The sequence below is a fragment of the Patagioenas fasciata genome, chromosome 2 (genome assembly GCF_037038585.1).
Source record: "Patagioenas fasciata isolate bPatFas1 chromosome 2, bPatFas1.hap1, whole genome shotgun sequence".
Taxonomy (NCBI): Eukaryota; Metazoa; Chordata; class Aves; order Columbiformes; family Columbidae; genus Patagioenas; species Patagioenas fasciata.
Window position 1 is genome coordinate 140,282,121 of NC_092521.1, and position 23,966 is coordinate 140,306,086.

Sequence of the window (23,966 nt, forward strand, 5' to 3'; positions counted from 1 at the left end):
TTCCAGAATCTCAAGCAGTAGAATTATTTTTCTGCCCACGTTGTCAATGCAGCCAGCTCAAATGATTTTACAATCTCCATCACATAGTAACTGTGTTACTAAATAAAATAGACAAGTAAGGTGACTGGAAAACCTGCCGTGCTCATATGAAATGCTCTTCAGCTTGAACAGTCCATTTTCAGGGGGGTTTGAATTTAGCAATCAGAAACAGTCAGCCCCCTGGCAGCATGACTGAAAGAAGAAGAAAAACCCTCAGGCGAGTAATATTTTTTGCAGAGGTAGCAAAATTGGTATAGTATAAAAATGGTTTCAAAAAACAAGTTTCAGTAGGGTGCTCCAGAGAAAATGGTTCTGTAACACTGTCAGCAAAACTTCAAAAAGGCAAATTCTCTCGACACACCAGCACACCAGGCATGGTAAAGAGAAGTGAAACAAGAAAATCAAAGTGTAATTTATACACTTTATTGCCGAGTGAACAATACATAGTGTCCTGTGAAGGATGAAATATTGGATTTTCTATTGCTTATTCTGCAATAACGGATGTGTTACATGGCCTATATTTGCTTTATCTTTCCCTTAGTCTGAAATTCCAGTGTACTGAAAATGTTTTAAAAATAAAATCGTTGGAGAAGAAGTCAGTAATTGAAGCTGACTTATAAAATGACTGCTCTGGATAGCTGGCAAAACATGGACAGTGTTGCTGTTAGTATAGAGGACAATACTGGTCCTACAAAATGTTTCCTTTTTTTTTTTTTTTTTTTTTTCTTTTTTTGGGAAATAGTTTGATATTTGCAAGGACAGGACCAGGTTATGAGCACAGACAGAACTGTAAAAAAATGGAACAGAGTAAGAGTATCTTTTTGGCCTGTATGTTTCCAGCAAAGATTTTGAAATTCACTGACAAAGCACACCAGGTTCCCCTGTAGCAGCTGGTTTGCAGGTGTGCGGACATCCTGCAACTCCTGAGAATCATTGAGCCGGAATGTCTGCAAGTTAAAGCTGTATTTAAAGCAGTTCTGCAAGGATATAACTGCCTATTTAAAAGAAAAAAAAATCCCAGGAATTTCTGCACCATTTCCTTTCTCTTTCTTCAGCATTTGAATATGGCCTCTTTATCTTGGTTAAGCTGGGACCAAAACAGCCGTATCTGAATGGGAGGAGAAATGAAGGAGATCGAGTAGGAAACTGTCCCCACCAGCACGTTTGTTGCAGTTCCCAGAACTGGTTAATGTTCCCTTGGAAGCACCTCTCTGCCAGAGACCTGTTTATGAAGCTGAATATTCAAGAAACAGTAAAATTTTAGATAGATCTAGGGCGGGAAAGAAAAGTATTGAAAATTTAAGAAATGCAGACCAGTTTCTGCACAGATTGGTTTAGCCCCTTTATGCATTTGATCGTATGATCATGTTTCATTTGTTTCACCTATGTCCTTCTCAGAAAGTAGCTATTATTAATTTTCATCCTCATCTCTGAGTCTGTACATTCATACAGTATCTAGCAAACTATATCCACAACTTATAATGAACTAAACTCTCTCTTGGAAGTTTTCACAATAGTCTCATTGCAGCACTTTACTAACTATCCAGTTTGTGAGAATTTAAGCTTTTCTTTATTCCAGTATAATATTATAGTTGAGATATGAGAGATGACAGTAGGGCCAAAATTATTGAATTGTCTTGCTAATTTTGGACATCCAGTTTGAGATATATAATGCCTGATCTTTTAGCTTACTTCACACAGACCTGTATCCGCTTGAAGCACAGCCACTATGTTCACTAGTGGCCACAAGCCTTAAGCTGAATACCCAGGGACTGAGAATTTAGAGAATGGCCAGCTGAGTATTTAAGCTGGTGAACAATTAATACCTGAGGGTGTATTGAAAGGAGGAGAGAATTCGCTCCTTTAGGATGGCAGTTTAACTTTCAGTTTAACTTCGTTCATCTTTCCAGGACTGAAACTTTCTAATCCAAGTGCTTACCTTCCAAATCACGCCACAAATGCCTCCATCAACTTTATGGACTCTCACTCTCCTTTTAAATTATAGACTTATGTGGAGGAGGATAGAAAACAATACAGCATAAGCCTATTGCTTTCTTTATGCTATTGATTTGGAGAAGCAGGCAGGTCACTCAGAGGTATGTGCTGTCAGAGAGCAAATAGAAGAGAGATGCAGACCTATAATACAGCGGCTCAGTTTCTTAGAGCCTATAATATATTCCTTACTTAGAAATAGCCTTAAAAGATTCTCTGTACTTCTCTGAGCTGCTCCATGAGGCAAAAGGCAGAACAGGTGATGTGTATGAGGGTGGCAGTGACTAAGGTGAAGTAACTTCAGGGATACAGGCTGTGGGAAGGAGAGGGACTAGCTATGCAGAGAGGACATTGTCAGGATGAAGGAGCACAAGCAACATTTAGCGTGTTCATGGAGGATCTGATGGAAGCGTGCATGTGTGTACCTGTGTTTTTTCTGTTACTGGAAAGGCAGCTCTACAGCCTCCAAGCTCACCACACTCTAAGTGTTTAGAAGTCATAAGTGGTTCAGTAACAGAACACCTGTAATTATCACATATTTGGTTCATGACCTATATACAGTCTTGATGCAATAAATTAACTTGGAATTACTCAGACATGCTATTAACAAATGGAGAACAGGGAAGAAGACAGGAATCTTGGAAGAAAGACCTTCTGATAACTAAAAAGTGCAGGGTAATTGTTAGATGCATCAGGTTAATTAAAATTTAAAATATTATTAAAGAAAACAGAATGCAAATATATTGCTTTCCTACCATTTTTCACTGTGCTTTTAGAATTTCCATGAATCTGAAAGTCAGAAGCATCCTGTAGATTTTTAATGTGATTTTGGTTGAGACAATAGTTTCTGTGGATACGCATAATATTATTCACTGGGTGTTCCTTTCTATTCTAAGTACCTGCTCCATCATCTCACTGAGGCTGCTGTTTTGACAGTGGCTTGTCAGTATTGCCATACATTTGACATACCATGCCAAAATCTAGATTTAAGGTGGAGAAGTGCACACTGCGCTGAATAATTGAAACAACAGCAATGAACCATTTCTTTCTATGCAACATATTTTAACTCTTTTCATATAATGAACAGTTGTGCTGTCATTTAGATATATGACGTTCATATATTTTTGTGCAAAGGACCAAGATTGGATGCTTTTCTAGAATACATTTTTTATTCAAATACATGTAATTGGTCTTAGCAAAATATAATAGCTTGTAATGTAATGGGGGTCAAATTACATATTCTGATGATCATTGTGGCTATAAATCCTACAAATGAAGGAATGAACTCTATGATTGAATGTTATGTTGAATTTCTAGCTTTAGTTTAGTAAGAGATCAAGACGCACAGTGGCAAATGGAATCAGGCCCTGAGATCTTTAACCAAGATTCTCCTACACTATGCTTTTATGCATCTTTTCTGCATCGTTGTCAGACAGGTAATTGACTTCAATATGCCTAAATATATAAAACTCTCAGTCTGAATCAAGCAATATTTTTTCTGAATTTTGGACATCTATATATTTATTTCATATCACAGTCTGTAAATAGTCCCATAAGGAACAAGCTAGAATGTATTATTTGTTTAGACATATTTTATTCTTTTTATTATGTGACGGTTAAGCATAGTCTGGGATATAGAGTATACCCCTGTTTCATCAGTGAGCTTTATACAGTTATGGTACAGCACGTGAGCTGAGCATCTTCCAGGGAGATGCTGTCCCCAAGCAGTGGAGGACTGCACAAGATGGGAAGTCACAGAGTCCTACTTGACTTGTAGATCCCCAGAACAGAGTTGGATACTTCACTGTTGAACTTTCAGTGATCCCACTTAAAATCAAATGTCCAGCCTGCCTCCTGATATTGATCACTTTTTTCCAGATGTTGGACTCTGAAATGAAACCAGTGATATTGTCAAAGCTAAGCGTCAATACAGGGAAAAAAATCTAAAATAATACATGAAACACAACTAATATTAGCAATATGATTTCTAGTAATATATATTTTTATTTTAACATCAATATTGCATATTTTTATTCACAAAGTTTGTCATTGCATTGTATTTTCTTTGCCAATAACTCCATGAATCTAACAGTTAGCGTCAAAGTAAATGCTGATTAATGCTGTGTAACAAAAATTCTCACTGACAAAGGGAAATACCCCCCAAAAAGCTCTAATAAGTCATCTAGGTAGACTGTTTCCAAATAACCTGCTCTACCAATTTTAAAATTATCTATAGCATGGGATATGCATACATGCCACTATATCATTGAACTGTGACAGACAGTACCTCTTCCTAAACCCTTTTGCTTTCTTGTCTCCTCAGGCACTCATGGTATCTGCAACAGCCTGACAGCAGCTGTTGTTGCCAATTGTTTGGGTGTAGTAGAACTTATTGCTTTGCCTGTATTAGCTGAAATATTTTTCCTTGACACAGTAGTTGTAATCTCTGTTTTCTTTTTCCCTGTAATATAGAAAGCCTGAGTGGTTTGGTTTGTTTTTTTTTTTTTTTCTTTCAAAACTGGTTTGGCTGTGCATCTTTGTTGGCAGAATTAATTAAACTTGTGAAAGGATCATGGGAAAGTAGTCTTGTGAAAAGCACTTAGGTGGACAGTACTTGAATTGTAAATGAATAAAAGTTACCTCATTGTTTCTGGGCTTATAAGAACCCATTATACTGTGAGGCACTAACAGCTTCTCAGAACAATGTACAATCTGACCAATACTACAGTGCAGCTGTAGAGAAAATGAATCAGAACCATGTCATGAGGGATATTCGTTACATTTGCCAGTAGGAAAAAATACAGGCACTGTATTTTCATTAACTTCTTTAAAGAAACAAGTGTGTACCAACCATCAACTGAAACTCTTGAGGATGACTAGACTTTACAGATTACACTTTATGTCTTTAACGTAACTCTGGGGAGTTATCAAAACTCTGGATCTAAATCATAGAATCATAGAATGGTTTGGGTTGGAAAGGACCTTAAAGATCATCCATGGGCAGCGGCATTTTCCACTAGACTGTGTTGCTCAAAGGTCCATCCAGCCTGGCCTTGAACACTGTCAGGTATGGCGCATCCACAACTTCTCTGGGCAGCCTATTCCAGTGCCTCACCAACCTCATGGTGAAGAATTTCTTTCTTATATCTAATCTAAATCTATTCTCTTTCAGTTTAAAGCCATTATCCCTTGTCCTGTCACTACATGTCCTATCACTACAAGTCCCTCTCAAGCTACAAGCGCCACTGAAAACCCTACTACAAGCTTTCTTGTAAGCCCCCTTTAAGTACTGGAAAGCTGCTCTAAGGTCTCACGTGGTACATGTTTTGCCCCTTCACTATGAGGTTACAGTTATAAGAAGGACATGCAGTCTTTGGAAAGTGTTCTTTACAGTCTCTTATTTGTTTTAGCAATCTACTGAGATTTAAGCAAAGTCTAAGAAATCTACTGAGATTACTAAGAAAAGTAAAATATGCTTGTATTCAAATCTCCTTTAATTTCTTCATTGTTTTAAGGATTCTTTGAGAGGTGGATCAATGTCCATTTGTGCCTGAAGAGTGTCTTGCAAGGACACTGGTTGTCGATTCAGCCTAGTGGTTTGTTTTGGTGGGGTTTTAAAAATATTATTTTTGAATCATGAATTTGCTTTCTGATTTTCTTGCTGAAAGCTTGTTCTAGCTCTAGATGTCCCTTCAGTCAATAATGCAGCCTCTACAGCACTGCTTTTGTGTGTCTGTGGTTTGGTTTACAAGTGCTAAACTAACATCTGGTTTTGGTGTTCTCTAAGCAATTTGTCACTGTTCCAAGTCTTTCTGCAGATAAGTCTTTTTGGTCAAATGGGCTTGTGTGTCAATAGTTTTCATCTTGTGGCTGGTGGGAAAGATCGAAAATCATTTTGCTAAAGGTATTAAATGGCATAATGTCTCATGAGATAAGCAAGAATTCAAGAGAGACCATCATGGTTCCTGATTATACAGCTGGTTGTGGGAGATGCCTGATGGTGTGCAGGGCCAGGAAATGGTTAAATTATTCTGCCTTGAGAGAACCCTCTGTGTTTTCTTTTATCTCCATATAGTCTTTGCTTTTTTTCCTTAGTATTTAGATGAAGCCACTTTAAAATCTGTCAGATGTTTCTGGATATCTTCAGCATGTTGATTGTGCTTTGATCTGAAACTTTGAGAAGCAGGGGTCTTTTTCTGCTGAACTGCTGAACCTCCTCGTATTATACTCAGTATGGGTTTCTTCCAGGCAGTTAGCCTAGTTTTTGGTTATGTCTTCTTCACTCCACTGGAGTTTTTAATTAATTCAGTCAGTTTTCAGTATTCAAAACATAACCATGTTTTTTGGCGTTTTGCTTTAGTATACAAGAAGAGCTTGTATTCTTTGCTAAAAATGGAGTAGCCTTTTTCAAAAACAATGATAAAGTTCCTTCCCCAAAGCAACTGACAGAGGGGGTGCTGACCCCAGGTCCTTCCTGATCACCAAGGGCATGTGATATCTAATCCCTGTGATATTATATAACATGAGAGAGGCAACAAGAACCAGAATACCCTATCTCCCTAAGGTTTTTTTTGTGTGGTATCTGACAATGTAGATGCCTTTTGGGTTTCTCTTGATGACATCTGCTGTGCTGAGCTCTCCTGAGGATCATAAGATATAGGAGTGTCTGCTTTCCATACCGGGTCTGAGAGTAGGTTGGCTGTGCCGGGCTGGAGCAGCCTGGGCAGACCTACAGGTGAGCCCATAGGGAACTTTAGAGCCACAGGACCGAAGAACCTATGGACATAATCCACTACCACATCAAATACTGATCCAGACTTGAAAGATTACAGTTCTCAGTTTTACAGTTAAATTCTGCTTAAATCCTTTTCAGTCCAGTTCTAACCCATGGCTTTTGTTTCCTGTGAGTGTCAAAGGTTTGTATTGGCATCAGTCTTCCTCCTGAACCGCAGCAATGCTATTCATTTCAGAACAATGGAAGTTTCTGTATGTAATCATATTGGAAATCAGCTAGGAGAAAAAATTGCAGGAGAACATACACAGTGAATGAAAATAAGGAAGAATAGCTGTGAAAATTTCATTAAAGAAAACCAAAGCTGAATGTTGATAATGGTGAAGGAATAGGGAAAATATGGCAAAATAGTGCAGACGAAAATTATTGAAGAGACTATTTGGCTTGCATTAGCCTTGACAATTGGGCTTTATTACTTTATATTATAGACGAAACCAGTAAATAGTAGTTCTTCTTAAATATCAGCACTGGGTGAATGAATAGAATTTATTGTAAAGGACATGTTCTCTACTGTACTATTTTATATTTAATTTGCAAACCCCACATTGGAGCTCTGTTACATCTGAACACGAAGACCAGCTGTATTGGGAAAAGTGCTAAACTGATCTTCAGAATTATGTTTCCTTAATATGTTGAATATGTGGCCTCATATTTCCATTAAGTTAGAGATTGTCCAGATGTGCAGATATCTTGAGTATGTCATCAGAATGAATCTTGAACAGCCCTCAAATCCAGGTGCACATGCAGCAGAAATGATCTGTGATTGTAGGATATAAGTGTTCAAATAAAATGAGACTAAGCAAAAGAGAGCTATTGGACCTAACAAAGAGACAGTTGAGGAGAGAACTTACAGAAGTCTCTAAGCTCTCAAATGCCACAAAGGAAGTGAATAGAGAATGGTTATGCAAGTGCTAAAGTCAGAAAAAGAAATTAAAAGAGCAATTTTAAAGAAAAAATAGGTATTAACAGTTACTGGTGAGTAAAAAAGGTGTGTAACTCATTGTTTCCAAAATGATATAGATCCCAGAATCTTATCTGGGTTTAGAAAGCGTTTACACTCATTCACAGAGGAAAACTGTAAAGGACTCGTCAGTGCAAAGATGCAACTTGTGTTCAGGAAGTCATCAAACAACAGTTTTCTGGAAAACAGAAGGGGGTCCGGTGTGTGACCGAATACTTGCTGTCTTTCCATGTTTGCCCTCCATTTGCTACTGACAAGGCAAATGTCACATTGCATGGATTATTAGTTAGAACCACTCAGCCATTCTCATGCTGGTATTCATCTTTTCTCATTAAGTCTTCCTTCTAGTTAGCAGTTCAAAATGATATGGAGGAAACACTGGCAAAAGTAGAAAATCTCTCAGTTGTACAAGTAAATTATGTAGAGCTCATGGAATAACTTTATTAAAACCTATTTATTTTTCCTATTCAATCTACATTAATTTATAGATCAATCGTTACCATGCATTTGGCTTTATGTATGTAGCATACATGCCTTTAGCTATTTGGGGGAAAAAAATAAAATTCCCAGTTGAGATTATAGAGAAGGAAACTCGAGTGGTGTCTTCTATGAATTTTCCATATAATTTAAAAGGTTATTTTTGAGACTGATATTACAGACACTCAAACAGATCATTGGCATATAAAATACAGTTGTCTTGATTTTTAAAAATTGTAAGAGCACGATTCGCCCTGTAATAGAATCTTAAGATACCTCAGGAATAATTGTTTTACCTCTTGACTAATCTGATTTTATCACATATTTAAAAGCTTATCTTCCAAAGAAGAGACTGCTTTCAACTACAGAACTTGCTCATTTGTACATAGGTACTGTGGCGCAATTTGCTCCAGGCTTATGCCTCAAGCCTCATTCTTTATGTGTCTTTAACCTTAATTATCTCATAAATTACTTTGAAATCCCCAGGGGGAACCTTCCTATCCAAAGCAATATTTAGTTTTTATTTATTGCTGTAAGAGCAAAAATAAAGCTACAGAACGTGAGCAGACACAAATTTCTGACCATACATCTCCAAAAGAGGTTGAGCAGCAATTATGTTCTGTATTTTGCCCTTTGAACCATGAATGCCTTTTTTTTTTTTTAAAATTCATTTACCCGATCTGAGTCTTTGAGGTCAGGAATAGATTTGATGTTGGCTTAATAGCATCAGGGCTTATTCATCCCCTGTGATGTTTTGTTTTGTTTGGGTTTGCCTTCTCATTCCACTATGATGTCATCTACATGCTTATGTACCTTAGTACTTCAATTCACCACTAGGTCTGTCTTTTGTCTGAAATCATACTTTCTCAAACCACAGCCTTACTTCAAATTGTATAATACCCCCTTCCCTGCCAAAAGACAGACACTTAGGATGCTGTCCTTTGAATGTGCTCACTAAATTGAGAGCGAGTTCCTGCAGACTTTACATGTTGCCCCTGTGCTACCTCTTCTTGTATCTAGTCTGCTCTGTTGATTTTTAACAGCGTTTTAGTGCAACTAATGTACTTTTCTTCGAGCTTACCCAGAAATTATCTGGACAAAACTGTATGGCTTGATAGTGAGGACTTATTTGTGGTCTCCATGTGCTTTTTGAATGGCTAAAATTGCATATATTGTATGCTTAGATACACAAAACATTCTAGTGATTTGGGTGATATCATTAAATGAATGTTAATTATCCGTTTTTATGTTCTTATCTGTTACCTGCCCATTTACTTTTTCTCCTGTGAGAAGATTCGGGTAACTGAATTAGACACATAAATCAGTCAGAAAGTGAAGAGCTACCTCCATGAAATTAAGCTTTGCTTTAAATTATTTGTGGAGACCAAATCTGTAACATTTGGTTCCAAACTCTGAAGGCACTATTTGGTGTAGCAAAGACAATCCCTGGTCTTGATGAAGAATCAATCTTTGTGTTTCCTAAGATCAAACATTTAAAGAACATATGATCAACCTCCTCAGCTACTGTTACTACATATGTTGAACTTTTTAAATGGTGCATATATGACTTTCAGAGTTAGCATTTCTATACAGTACAGGATTAGTATGTTTAATTATGAATGTCTGTCTATAGATAGTCATTTACACTGAAAGGTATGAGAAACATCTGTTTCTCTTGGTAAGATAAAGTTTGAAAAACTTTTCCAAATAATTTGAAGGTGTCAAAAGAAGAAGAAAAAATATATTTGAAAAATGAGAGAGGACTTTGGAACATCAAATTAATTGTTCCTAGATTTCCTGGGCAAGAGGGATATGTAGAGACACAATGTGAAATTAAGTGTAGATTAGTTTGGTTGCAGGTAATCTATACATATGCACTTGTGGCAGGGAAAGGCAGTAGTGAGGGAAGTGATCTGTAACTTGTTCTGGAACTACTGTCTTACCTCCAAAGAGACTGAAGCACCTCATTTACATAACTGAAGTTAAGTAGAACACATCAAAAAGAGTTACAAGTCTTGCAATCCAGTACATCATCTCCTGTTATCTGTAACATGAAGGAAAACACTTGATAATGGTCATTTGCAATTAACTGTCACAGTTTCTCTAACTTGTTCAAAGAAAACAAAGTGTTGAAACAGCAGCTAATTTGCTTATCTGACACTTCTTTTGCTAATTGTGACTGCCTCTGCCCTGTCACAAAAATAATATGACAGTATGTTAAACAGTGAAGAGATTGTTTGCTGGTGACTTACAACAATATCTGTTACTTGTCAGTATTTATGTGATACTGCAAGTGTTGCATGCTCGTAATAAGCAAGCAAGAAAACAAATGGACAACTCACTTTGCCTGTTGTTTATCTCCCTTGTAATATTTATGTTCTGGTTACAAGAATCTAATAACTTGATCATTTTATATCTCATTTAAAATTTATTAATTTTATAAGTAAATATTTGACGTGAGGCATACTTCTATTACTTTTCTTCTATCAAAGATCACAAATAAATAATGGGGCTACTAACATGGTACAATTCTATTTGGGTCCTCTTCATACCCACATATGGAAATAATAACAAACAAGAAAAAAAAAGACCATTCCAATTATATAAGCTATATCAACAACAGCTTTTAATAAAAAGTAAAATGACCATGAACAAGAATGTACTAGCCTACTGCATCTGTGCCACTGACCAAATAACTCTTCAGTTAAGTCCTGTGAACAAATATAAGTCTAAACTGTTTTTAAAAATGTTTTGCCTATAGCACTTGGAATCTGAAAAGTGCCAGGAACCTATAGTAATCTTTAAGGAAGTGGCTATACCATTTAAAAAGTAATAAATATCTTTAATTTGCAGGTCTGGCCTTAGTTTTTGAGTGGAGTTTATTGACAACTTCCTGTTAAAGTACTGGGGTTTTTTTGTTGTTTGTTGTGGTTTTGTTGTTGTTTTCAATTCCACTTATGGGAATGTGTTTTGTTGTTTGTTTGTTTGTTTGTTTGTTTTCTCTCAGTACACTGGCACAATTTTGTCAGTTTTTTCCACTTTGTTCAGAAAATCTGTGATAAAAATCCTTTTGAAATTAACTAGGTCAGAATATATATTTTTTTATAAACTGGTAAGTTCATTCGTTTTGAGCTCAACTTCATCTCCAGGTCTTATGTAGGAGAAATACATCAATCGTTCTAAAGAACTTGAATCCTTTATGTTGCAGTGGAGGGTTCCCTTATCAGGGAGGAAAATAATCTCTGCATGAAGCTGTGTAGGAATCACAGCCTGTCAGAGCGAGGGACAGCTTTAGGGTTCATGAGTGTTTGGGGATACAGGCAGGTTGAAGGTAACATCGTTGAAGGAAGATTGTTTATTTATTTATTTATGTAGTAAGACAACTACTGAGAATTAATACTAATCTTTCTCATGTAGCGCTTCTCCCAAAGAAGTTTTGAAGCAGATGCAAAGCCCATAGAGAATTACACATCATTAATTAATCTTTTCACTCTGCACCAAAGCTACTTTGTGGTGGCAATTTTGTGCATGTTTCCTAGCAATGTGTGCCTATAATTAAACTCAGCCCCAGTCACAATATGAATGAAGAAGCTGTTTTTGTCTGCTCTCACAGCAGTCACATTGGAAAGGAATTTGGGAGGAGCTGAAGAAAATTCATCTGTTTTCCAGAAGGATTTTCAAATACTGTCCATGTTAGAATTCATAAGGTCTTTGTGGGATAAAAGAGTGTATGTTTTGTCAAAGGTACAGAAACTGTTATATTGAATTTGACAGTGCTATAGCCCTGTGCCAGATGGGGCTAGATGAAAATGAAAAAAAAGTCCATTATTAAAGAAAAATTTTCTTAAAAGCTTTGAGTGTCTTTCAGTACAAGCAGGGTGTAGTTTCTATCCTCAAGGAGAATAGTGTCTATCATGTATTAGGTTCTCCCCCACACACCTTTCACATAATAAGAACATAAGAAATCCCCTATTGAGTAATCGCCTATGGTCTGCCAAGCCCAGTAGTGTCTCCAGCCCATTTTCTCCAACAGTGGAAAAGGAAGGTGCTATTTAAAGACCAAGCACGTGAGCCCCGGCTGCTTTTTGCAGTCCATTCCCTTTGTATTTCTGCAGTTTCCAAAGTCAGTGTTTTAGGGATGGTATATAAACATATTGTCCAGAAATTCATCCAGCCTCCTTCTGAACCTGATGATACTGTGTTTTTCCACAGATAGAATCTTCTGTTACCAAGGTGTATAATTGCTTTGCCTCTTGGATGTAGAAGTACTTTCATTTATCATGTTTTCAAATCTCCTGTTAGTCTCATCCAAGTATCCCTAGTTCAAGTATTACAAAATTTTGTTAATAGTAGTTCAACACAATGTTGCATATATGGTCACACCAAAGTCTTGTATGGCAACAGAATTGTTATAAATCTTCATTATTCTGTACTATTTTCTATTCTATTAAAAGAAAAAAAAAAGAAAAAGGAGCTTTTGTTGAGTTGTTTATAGGACTGGTACTGAACGTTTCATTGTGCCATCTACAGTGTCAATAAATCTTTTCCCTGCCTGTTTAACTGCTTCAGAAGCCAGAATTTTGTTCCATAACAGACGTGATAAATATATTTATGTTGTAATTATAATAAGGAATTAAAGTTACAATTGCTTCAATTGTATTCTAGCTTCTTTATTGCCCATTTTCCTATTGTGACTCAAGCTTTAAAGTAGAAATAAGTTAGTTTCTCATTAGAACATAGCATTTAAAAATGCAGAGGCATTTAGAAGGAGAAAATCTTGCTGACAACCTATGTAATGTACGAATGAAGCAATTAGATGAAGGATGGAAATGAAATGATGGCCTTCATGAGGAAAAGGAAATTAAGGCTATGATTTCACTTTAGCAGGGAAGGCTCTATTTTAAGGGAGAGATCATTCCCCTTTTAGATCATGAGCCATCTCTGTGGAAATATACCAGCTGTTAAGAAAGCAAATAATTAGTGACCAAGTATTCAATATATTTGACATTGCATTTTTAAACAATTTAAAGTCTGCAAATCAGCTGAAGAAGACATTGAGCACTTGGTTCTCTTCAAAAACACTGCGTAGCCATCTCTGTTATTGATTCTTCCTCTTCATACTGGAAAAAAATAATCTAGTATACCTAAAAATGAAAAAAATCAGTGAAAAATTGATTTCTTTGCTTTTTTTACTTCTATGTGTGTACGAAGATTTATATTTTCATTTTGATCACAGATATGTCAATACTGGACACTTCTAACTATAGCAAATTGTATGTATCTGGTTTGAGTCAGTTTAAACAAAAGCCCTTTTGCCTCATCTTTTGGGATCAAATACATGTGGACTGGAACTTAATAGCTTTACAAATATTTACTGACTTTGCATGTTGCAATGGACAGCACTTTTCTGTAGAAGTTAATGACTGAGTGTGAACGTGTGCTAAAGGTTGTAATGCTCTCTTATTGCAGCTTCTGCAAACAAGACAAGTTACCCATTACGTTCCAGTCCTGTGTGATCACGAAGGAGTGCCAGGTGACAGAGTGGTCAGAATGGACCCCCTGCTCCAAAACCTGCTTTGACATGACAACCCCTAAAGGGAATCGTACAAGAACACGCACCATTAAGCAGCTCCCTATTGGCAGTGAAAGCGAATGCCCGCAATTAGAAGAAACAGAGCAGTGTATTTCTCAAGGAGATGGTGTGGCACCGTGCATTACGTAAGTTGGTTCATTTTAGTTCTCCCTATACTAAAATGGAGAATTTCAAATAAGCATACAGGGCTGGTAATGGAATATTAACCAAATCATTATTAAAGAAGTAATGGGTTTGATTTTTTCCTTTGATATACTTTGCTTATTCAGTGCTCCTCTTAAAAGCCTAAAGTGTGCATATAGCTGCTATTATAGTGAAATCACTTCCTTCTATAAATGCAGGAAAAACAACAAATACGTATTTTTTGTTAGTGTTAACTTTTAAAAGGGAACGTTTGTGCGTATGCAGGCACAGTCAAGACCGTAATAAATCCATTGTAATAATTTGCCAATGATCTTTTCCCTACATAACATTTCTATGAGAACCATCGTTTTCTGAAGTACTTGTCTGTTTACAGACAAATGCTTAACATAGGAAAGAGGTGATAAACATTTGATTAACAACCAGGCTTTTTTAATGAGGCTCAAGTTCAGCACAACAAAGACAGGACTGGGCTCCAAATAGAAAATGAGAGAGGCTAACAGAGATGCTAAATAAATTAATCCTGTTTAAAATTTAGGAGGGGTGACAGCAAGCACTTTATGATGCAAGAGATTGGTGTAATCCCTACCAGCTAACAGAGATTAATATTCAAAATTGCAACTGTGTTTTTCTTTATCAAACTGGGAAGAGGGTCTGGGGAAATGTCATTTGATGTTAAGCATATTTTTAATTTAAGAGTTGAAATGTCATCTTTCCCCATCTTCAGCCACATTCAGAAGCAGTTCGCTTGATTTAGCCTTAAAAAAGACTTGTTGAGTAGAGAATTCTGTGGCATTTCTTGCAGTTTGTAATCTTGATTGGGGTTTTAACGGGGAGTCACAGATCTTCTTTCCTGTGTATTCACTGATTAGAAAGCCCACAGCTTCTCATCATTCATCAGTACCTAATAGGGATGCTTCAGTACTGCAGAGCCATTTTCTTGTTCACAGTGAAAAAGGAACTTATTGGAAGGTTTTTCTGAAGTAATAATAAAAAAATACAATTATAGTTTTACCTTGATATTCAGGAGAAATTTCTGTCTCTTATCAAAGATTACCAAGAGGCTTTGGGGTTTGTTTTTGGGTGGTTGGGTTGTGGTGATTTTTTTCCCTCTCCTCTTCTGGCTCTTATGTTTCTCAGCATGGACATTTCTTTGATTTTTTTTTTTTTTTTTTTTTCCCTTTGACTTATATAAATTATCTAGCTCTAAACAAATTCCAAGAGTCACAGTCTTGAAAGTCAGCTTATCTGAACACAGACTATGTGTCTCTGTATATCAACTTTTTCTTCCCTCAAATAAAGTATTCATATGTGCAGTATGTTTCAGGAATAGAACAGAAAAGACCTTTCTATAAAGTAATGATACTAAAAGTGAAATAAGAGAAATAAAAGTTTCAATCTACATAAAATATTAGACTTGATGCATCTCTACATCCAAGAAATTGTGGGGCTCAGGCCTTTTAGAAAATGAATAAAGCTATTAAGGTGTTTCAGCTTGTATAACTTAATGATGCATAGAACGGCTTCATGATTTCTAAAGACTCAATTAACTAAATTTGATCCAGGTATGGTTGGCGGACCACAGAGTGGACAGAATGCCGTGTCGATCCTCTCCTAAGTCAGCAGGACAAGAGGCGAGGAAATCAGACAGCGCTGTGTGGAGGTGGCATTCAAACTCGGGAAATGTACTGCGTGCAAGCTAATGAAAATCTCCTCTCTTATTTAAATACTCTCAAGGAAAAAGAAGGTAATTTTGATTCACTTGCAATAGAGTTAGTGTGAAATCAGAGGACTCCAGAATTCCAGAGCTTCTTGACAAGCATTGGATTCTGTCATGAATGCATTCTTATCTTGCAGGTTACTCTTATCGGTGCTTAAAAAAATTTGGTTCAGATTAAAATACTTAATTGCAGTAGGAGAGATTTCATTCTCTATGCTGCAAATATTGGTTCTTAGCTACAAATTACTTTTTCTTAGTATTTACTGAAATATTTTGTCTTATGGGAAGAATATCTCTCAGTAAGAAAGAGCTTGGGGAAGGTGAGTCAGAAATTCTAGATGTGGATCCTTCGTATACTGTAGAATTCCTGTCTGTATATATTTCATTCTTTGGGATCCTTTTCTTTTCTTTTCTTTTCTTTTCTTTTCTTTTCTTTTCTTTTCTTTTCTTTTCTTTTCTTTTCTTTTCTTTTCTCTTCTCTTCTCTTCTCTTCTCTTCTCTTCTCTTCTCTTCTCTTCTCTTCTCTTCTCTTCTCTTCTCTTCTTTTCTTTTCTTTTCGTTCAAGTTCTTCAGTCACTTTGAGAACTTTAAGCCACTATGATTTTGTGAGTTTGTTTCCTGAATGGAAAGAGAGGAGGTGATTCCTTGTCATTATTACATTCTGTACAGCTTCTTAAAACAAGAGAGTAGCTTAAGAGACAAAATCTTTGATTTGCTTGGTAAAATACACACTGAAGAACAACATTCGAATATTTTATGTTACTCCTACTTCTGCATACATATGGATGTAGAAATTACTAATTAAGCTAAATGCATTTAGCTCATTAATTAAATTGTATCCTGTTCTGTAGCTCTTTTATACAAACATACATTATTAGTAATAAATAAATAAATAAATACAGCCACACACTTTAGGAAAAGTAACAACATTTTACAAGTCATATAATACAACCTTTAGAGCAGAGCTGACCAAACTGCAGGATAATGACATTTCTGCTGTGGGCTAAAGGTGCTCTCAAACTTGCTGTAGAGGTAGAGCTTGTGGTCAGTATTAATGCTGACATCCATCTCAGTGTGACTGCTCAGATCAGTAGAGTGTGACTTGTGTGCTCCATTGGCCCCACAACTGTATTTATTGAAGAAGAAGCTTTCAAGCCACTTCTTTTAATGGAAATCAGCTTCTATCCAAGGGCTTGTAGTAAATCGCCTCTGCTGAGCAGAGTTTAGATGCCCCCACCTTAGAGTAAAGGAGTAAAAGCTCCCAGCTAAGGAGAGGTAACAATAAAATCAGTGGCAGCTTACTGTTCAGAATGATGATTAGGATTTTGGTAGGCTGTGAAGTCTCACCGGTTTAGGCGGGTGTGAAATCTGCCGTTATCAGAGTGTGACAGAAATACGCAGAGCCCATCAGGAGGTAATCTCTCCGGGCCCCAGAAAGCTGATTAAAATGTAACTAGTCTTTGGATGCATAAACATGAGAACAATTCTTCAAGAGCTCAAACTAGGGGTGAAGTGGGTCTTAGTTTAAAAAGGAGCTCTGGGGTGTTTCCATAAGGAGGCAGATTTTCAGAAGAGCTGCATCTCCATTCATCCTCCCTCTCTTCCCCCTCCCTCATCCGTCCTTCCCCCCTCCTTTCTTGGATTTGGTGTGGGCAAGAGCTGCTTTCCAGGCCCTCCTAGGAACAAGCAAATCAGTGCCTCTAAAAACAAAAGCATTTGGAAACTAGCAGTGATTTGAGGATGGGAGAAACCTGTGGGAGACATCTAGCAGTTTTAGCTGTGGGGAAACGCCTTCGTTTGCTGTTGGTTGTAGTGAATGCTGTCTCATGAACCTGCTTTGAAGACCTCCATTCTCATATACTTATGGTGGCGTTTCCCTGTTATTTCAGAAAGTCAGTCACAGAGCAAGTCGAAGGCTAGTGCTGCACCTCTGCTATCGATCACTTTTGAAATAACAGGTAGGTAAATTAAGGCCTCTGGCTTAGCCTTTCAATCAAAAGCATGCAAAGGAGGCAACATCCCTTTCAGTGGAACTACATTGGCTGAATGTGTATAATTAACGTGTTTATATAGCTCTGAAATAGTTTAATGGATTTGTGCATTCTCAGAAAATTTGAGATCAATTTGAAAGTGACAGGCCTGAACTTAAACTAATGCAGTTCGTTAGCTAGCGTGAATGCCAGGACAGTTCCCTGCTCCCACTCCTGAGGCATTTCAGCAAGTGACTGATTTTTCTCCTGATTCTGAGCACTGTGAATTGCTTTGTTGCATTCATAACAGCTATTAATTCTAATCCCTTTTGTAGATTTAAAACACTGAGTTAAGGGTCCTAAAATAATTTAAACTTTTAATACTTAACTAAACCAGAATCCTCAATGACACTCAGGTCTGTATTGTCTCCTATCAGAATTCACAAATTTAGGCTTGAGGAAGAAGAGGCAATGCTGAATGTAGTAATTAGGGAGCTGACAATCAAGATTCCTGGAGGCCACTGTAATTCTGTCATTTACTTGCCACCCACATAAATTGTTTCATCTCTGTTCACCTGTTTAACCTATTAGTCACAAAGTTTATCTTGCAGTAAGACTATGAAGTAAATTGCGTCATCCAAGTACCTTTAAAACTCTCAATATAGAATGAGGATGGGAGGAAAATTCCTGTATGAGCGTAAATTTATTAGCTGTGAAACCAGTGTGACAAATGACCAGAGGGAGGAAAATGGAGTTGCTTATACTGCTGCAGCCACATACAGATTAACTCTCTTTGCCAACCTGGTCATTACTGGGCACTGGTATATTTGTGGGTCCTGGAGAAGAATGAGGAGGTTGAGATCTTGATAAATGTAGCAAGTACTTAAGAACAGAACCATGTTTTTTTCTTTTCAGTTCTTTTTCAAATGCAGTCATTCTGAGAGATGCTTTACAAGGGGATAAAACATATTCAGCTAAAATTTCCTAATATACTAGATGATTTGAGGACAGGGTGATAGAATCTCATTTTAGTTTTTAGGTCATTACTTGAAATCTGAAATTCATTCAAAACTGAGCAATTTTTTTTTTGTTAGATTGAAGAAGAGAGATTATCAAAATACATTCGCTTTTCTTTCCATTTTTGGCCCTAAATTGGATCAAATTCCACACAAAGCTTCTAGCTTCTAGTATTATACACAGCCTAATCAGCATTCAGCATCACTGCCAAGGAACAAAGAACTGTCTTTATTTCTGCCACAGGAGAGTATTAAAGGAGAGATAATATAGGGATTTAAACTGTAAATTTCTGCATCCAGCATCATCGTCTCTCAAAGCGTTTTTGCTAAATGATAAGCAGCAAAAGCTGAGTTCATTTATACTTTCTTGATGTTTGAAAAAAATCTGTTTAAATCAGTGGGATCAAGATGTTCCTAAGATACCCAGGCAAGACAAAGTTTTCTTATTTTACCGTCATCTCAAAGAAAAAGTTCTGAGTAATCCTGGGTGAAATGCATCCTGAGTCTTCAATGATGAAACATTTTTTGTAATCACAGAATCACAGAATTGGCTAGGTTGGAAAAGACCTCAGAGATCATCAAGTCCAACTCTTGGTCCAACTTCAGCCCATTTACTAGATCATGGCACTAAGAGCCATGTCCAATCTCAGTTTAAAAACCTCCAGGGACGGTGAGTCCACCACCTCCCTGGGCAGGCCATTCCAATGCCTGATCACTCTCTCCGTAAAGAACTTCTTCCTAATATCCAGCCTAAACTTCCCCTGGCAGAGTTTAAGCCCATGTCCCCTTGTCCTATTGCTAACTGCCTGGGAGAAGAGACCAGTTCCCACCTGGCTATAACTTCCCTTCAGGTAGTTATAGAGAGCGATGAGGTCACCTCTAAGCCTCCTCTTCTCCAGACTGAACAACCCCAGCTCCCTCAGCCTCTCACCATAGGTCATGTGCTCAAGTCCCTTCACCAGTCTTGTTGCTCTTCTCTGGACCCGCTCCAGCACCTCAATATCTTTCCTGGACTGAGGGGCCCAGAACTGAACACAATACTACAGGTGTGGCCTCACCAATGCAGAGTACAGGGGAAGGATCACTTCCCTTGTCCTGCTGACCACACTATTTTTGATACAGGCCAGGATACCATTGGCCTTCTTGGCCACCTGGGCACACTGTTGGCTCATGTTGAGCTTCCTGTCAATCAGTACCCCCAGGTCCCTTTCTGCCTGGCTGCTCTCCAGCCACTCTGTGCCCAGCCTGTAGCGCTGCAGGGGGTTGTTGTGGCCAAAGTGCAGGACCCGGCACTTGGCCTTGTTGAACTTCATCCCATTGGAATCAGCCCATTTTTCCAGTCTATCCAGATCTCTTTGCAGAGCCCTCCTGCCTTCCAGCAAGTCGACGCTGCCCCCCAACTTGGTGTCATTAGCAAATTTGCTGATGATGGTCTCAATCCCCTAATCTAAATCATCAATAAAGACGTTAAACAGGACTGGACCCAACACTGACCCCTGGGGGACACCACTAGTGATTGGCCGCCAGCTAGATGCAGCCCCATTCACCAGTACTCTCTGGGCCCGGCCCTCCAACCAGTTCTTAACCCAGCAGAGAGTGCACTTGTCCAAGCCACGGGCTATCAGCTTTTGAAGGAGTATATTATGGGAGACAGTGTCAAAGGCTTTGCTGAAGTCTAGACAGACCACGTCTACAGCTTTCCCCTCATACACTAGGTGGGTCACCTGATCATAAAAGAAGATCAGGTTGGTCAGACAGGACCTGCCCCTCCTAAACCCATGCTGGCTGGGTCTGATCCCTGGTCCATCCTGGAGGTGCTGTGTGATTGCATTCAGGATGATCTGCTCCATCACCCTGCCAGGCACCGAGGTCAGGCTGACAGGCCTGTAGTTGCCAGGGTCAGCTTTGCAGCCCTTTTTGTGGATTGGGGTAACATTTGCCAGTTTCCAATCATTTGGGACCTCCCCAGTGAGCCAAGACTGTTGGAAGATGATGGAGAGCGGCTTGGCGAGCTCTTCTGCTAGCTCCCTCATCACCCTAGGATGGATCCCGTCTGGTCCCATAGACTTATGAGAATCCAGATGGCTCAGTAAGCCACCAACTATCTCCTCTTGGAATACAAGGGGACTATTTGGCTTCCTATCCCTGTCAACCATCTCCAGAGGCCAGTTATCCTGAGGGCCATCTGTTTGACTGGTAAATACTGAGGCAAAGTAGGTATTAAGTACCTCAGCTTTCTCCTCATCTTTGTTAACTATATTTCCCTCAAAGTCCAGTAGAGAATGGAGGTTTTCCTTGCCCCTCCTTTTGTTATTAATGTATAATCTGGAATAACATGTATCTGTCCTACTGTTGAATTCTTTTGTTTTAAAAGCAATATATAGCATATGGTAGCAAACATTTGTACATCACATATATTCTAAGAAGAGCATTTCAAAAATATTTTGGCATATTGATAGATTTATTGATACCACTTACCTGTCCCCAAAGAATTTTGTTTCTTCCTCTACACTCTAATGAGTCATGAAAAAGGTAGATATTTTCAGTAAGTGTTTCCACCATAAATTTATTTTACAGTGTTTGCTGACAAGACATAGAATTATTACTGGACAGAAACCTCCAAAAAATTTAAATAGCATTCTTGTTATTTAACTCAGTCTCTTTAAAGCCAAACACAGTCACAATTCTTCATATTTTAGAAATTCAGGACCATCACAAATTTCACTTGAAGCCAAGTGGATTATGACAATAGCACAGTAGTAACTTCTATTGGCAGACTCTTAAAAATATCTATTTGAGGTATGGAGCACCTGTGATATTAGCATCTGCTACTTAAAGCTTGCTAATGAAAGGTGTCTGGTTTTTTTCCGAGTAACATACCATGAACTACTCTGATGGTAAGTGCTTTATCCTGATACAGCCTGGAGATTAAGCAAGGCATTCCACAGAATGTTTTCTCTGTTCCCTGAAGCAAGGCGTCATCTCAGGGGTGTAATTGACCCTTAATTTCAGCTGTCTCACTTGGGCAATTCCTTGATTAAATCAAGGTTAAAAAAAGTACAGTTAGCAATTACTCACTTTTTTTTTTTCCCCAGTTTTATTTTGTTATTAGAAACTATTCAATACAAATTCAATTACAGGCAAATTATTTGTATTTATATCCATGTTCTATACAAGATAGGCATATTATGTTGATTATCATGCATGTTAGGTGCTCATGTCAAGCTTATTGTAAAATTCAGTGTTCTGTCATAAAATTTAATTTCAACATAGCATTATTCAAATTTTGGAATATTTGTTCTTGTATCATTTTTTAATTAAGAGATTGGTGAGCTGAAGGCAGTGATGTTGAATAACTGTATGCCATCCTCATGCCTTCATTGTATGGAGCAACACAGTGTAAAACTGTGCCAAGGATGCAACATGGGAAACCAGAATAGGGAGGCTGATGATTTTCCATTCCCTTTTCCTTTAAAAAGTGAGAATTAAATGCTTTTTCTATAGCTGGAATGATCTACTTAGAAAGTCTGAATGGAAAGAGACACATATATCTACAAATGAGACCATACTTAAACAAGCTGATGTTTACTTTAAGATTGTATCTATGGTTATTGATCTTGTCTTTCAGAAGGATATTTTGTCATATTCTGACCTTATTTCAGAATATGTTTAATCAGAGAGCTCTTTCCATCAAAAGAGACTATTTGTAGTGATGGCAGAAAAATAATGAGGTAAATTTCCTGTGAAAAAATGCTGAGGGAGTAGGAATAGTGTGTTTTAAGCTAAGGAATTGCATGTTTCTTCAATCAACTGAAGTGAATGAGTATGACAGACTTCAATTTGCCTTCCAGCAGATACTCTCTGTTTAGTTTAATATTTTGTGAAGTCCTATATTATGAAGGAGAATTAAAATCTCACTTGTAATGAAATAGTATATTTTGATTTAGAGTTCTGTGTCTTTAGTCTGGCACCTTATAGAGTTGTCTTGTTATTTATGTGACCTGGGAATTCAAAAGAGTAAATTATGGAAGGAGCAGGGTGATTTTGGCATCTTCCAGAGCTTATTGGTCCTTAAAGAACACAAGAATGTGCCTTGACATTTCTCTTTAGATATTTTAATGAAAAAATCAATTCTCTTGAGCAGAGTTTTAATTATTTATATGCAAACCATAGATGTATCTAAAACAAAGCCTTTCTCAAACTAAATCTTATTGCTGAATGTGCACTTGAAGGTCTTTAGAGTAAAGAAAGAATAAAATGTGGTCATAATTTTAACTGTGTTTCAGGTTATAGCTTAAAATTAATCTTCTAAACATTATTTAGACAGACTTTTGAAGTTATAGTATCATACAGGAGCAAATGGATTTATACAGCTTTTTGTTCAGTATCTTAAGTGAAGACAAACTGAACAAGACAGCAAGACATTGATTTACACAGAGCACAATGCGGAAAACTGTTGTTGTAACATCATCTATCCATTACATGAAAGGACCAGGTCCAAGAGGGTGCTGCAATATCTAGTATTTTCCCAACTCCACGTTATCAGATTTGTCTCTGTTCATGCAGAGAGTTAAAATGGCTTCTGCTTCATTTTCTCAAGATAGGCATTTTACAATCACTTCATCAGATTAAAATGATGATAACAGTCTTTCTGAATGAAGGATAGTTCTGTTCTCTTAGAATGGAAGATTGTGACTGGTGATGTGTGAGAAATGTGTTGACTTTGTTTTGACAGCCTCAAGGCCAGTGGACCGTAAACTGTGCACAGGACCTCTTCCCAGCACCTCCCAGCTGTGCCATATCCCCTGTCCTACAGAGTGTGAGACCTCAGCATGGTCAGCCTGGGGACCATGCACCTATGAAAGCTGTGATGACCCTCAGGCCAAGAAGGGTATGTAAAAATTCAGTGAAGCCTTTTAATGGTGATTATTTTTTATTCCTAAATCACTAGGGACCACTGGCTATGCAAGCATACTGAATTTTGTACCAAGAAGACTATATCCAGTGCCTCAGCATCAAAAAAAGGTCATTGAATGAGGACTGTATTTATCAGTACTGCTCTACCAAAGCTGGCAAAAATGTAGCCTGTTTACTAAGCTCTCAAGATCAGGTTGGGTTATTACAAGTCAATTCCAGTTTTAAACTTTCAGACTGAAAGGCATACTGTTTGTGTACGTGTTCAAATCACAATTCTGTTTCCAAAGGAGGACAGAAGCAACCTTTGAGGTGCATAGTGTCCAAGTCACTTAAAGGTTTACAGTTCAG

At 37.6% G+C, this 23,966-nt stretch overlaps 1 protein-coding gene across 1 annotated transcript in view; it reads left to right on the top strand.

Annotated features, from left to right (window-relative positions):
* Positions 1-23,966, top strand: part of THSD7A (thrombospondin type 1 domain containing 7A) — a 281,443-nt gene that overhangs the window by 159,226 nt on the left and 98,251 nt on the right. The window contains exons 5-7 of the mRNA XM_065832371.2: positions 13,731-13,979; positions 15,561-15,742; positions 23,437-23,592. Coding sequence (XP_065688443.1) covers positions 13,731-13,979; positions 15,561-15,742; positions 23,437-23,592 — 587 coding nt within the window. The remainder of the gene's footprint in view (positions 1-13,730; positions 13,980-15,560; positions 15,743-23,436; positions 23,593-23,966) is intronic.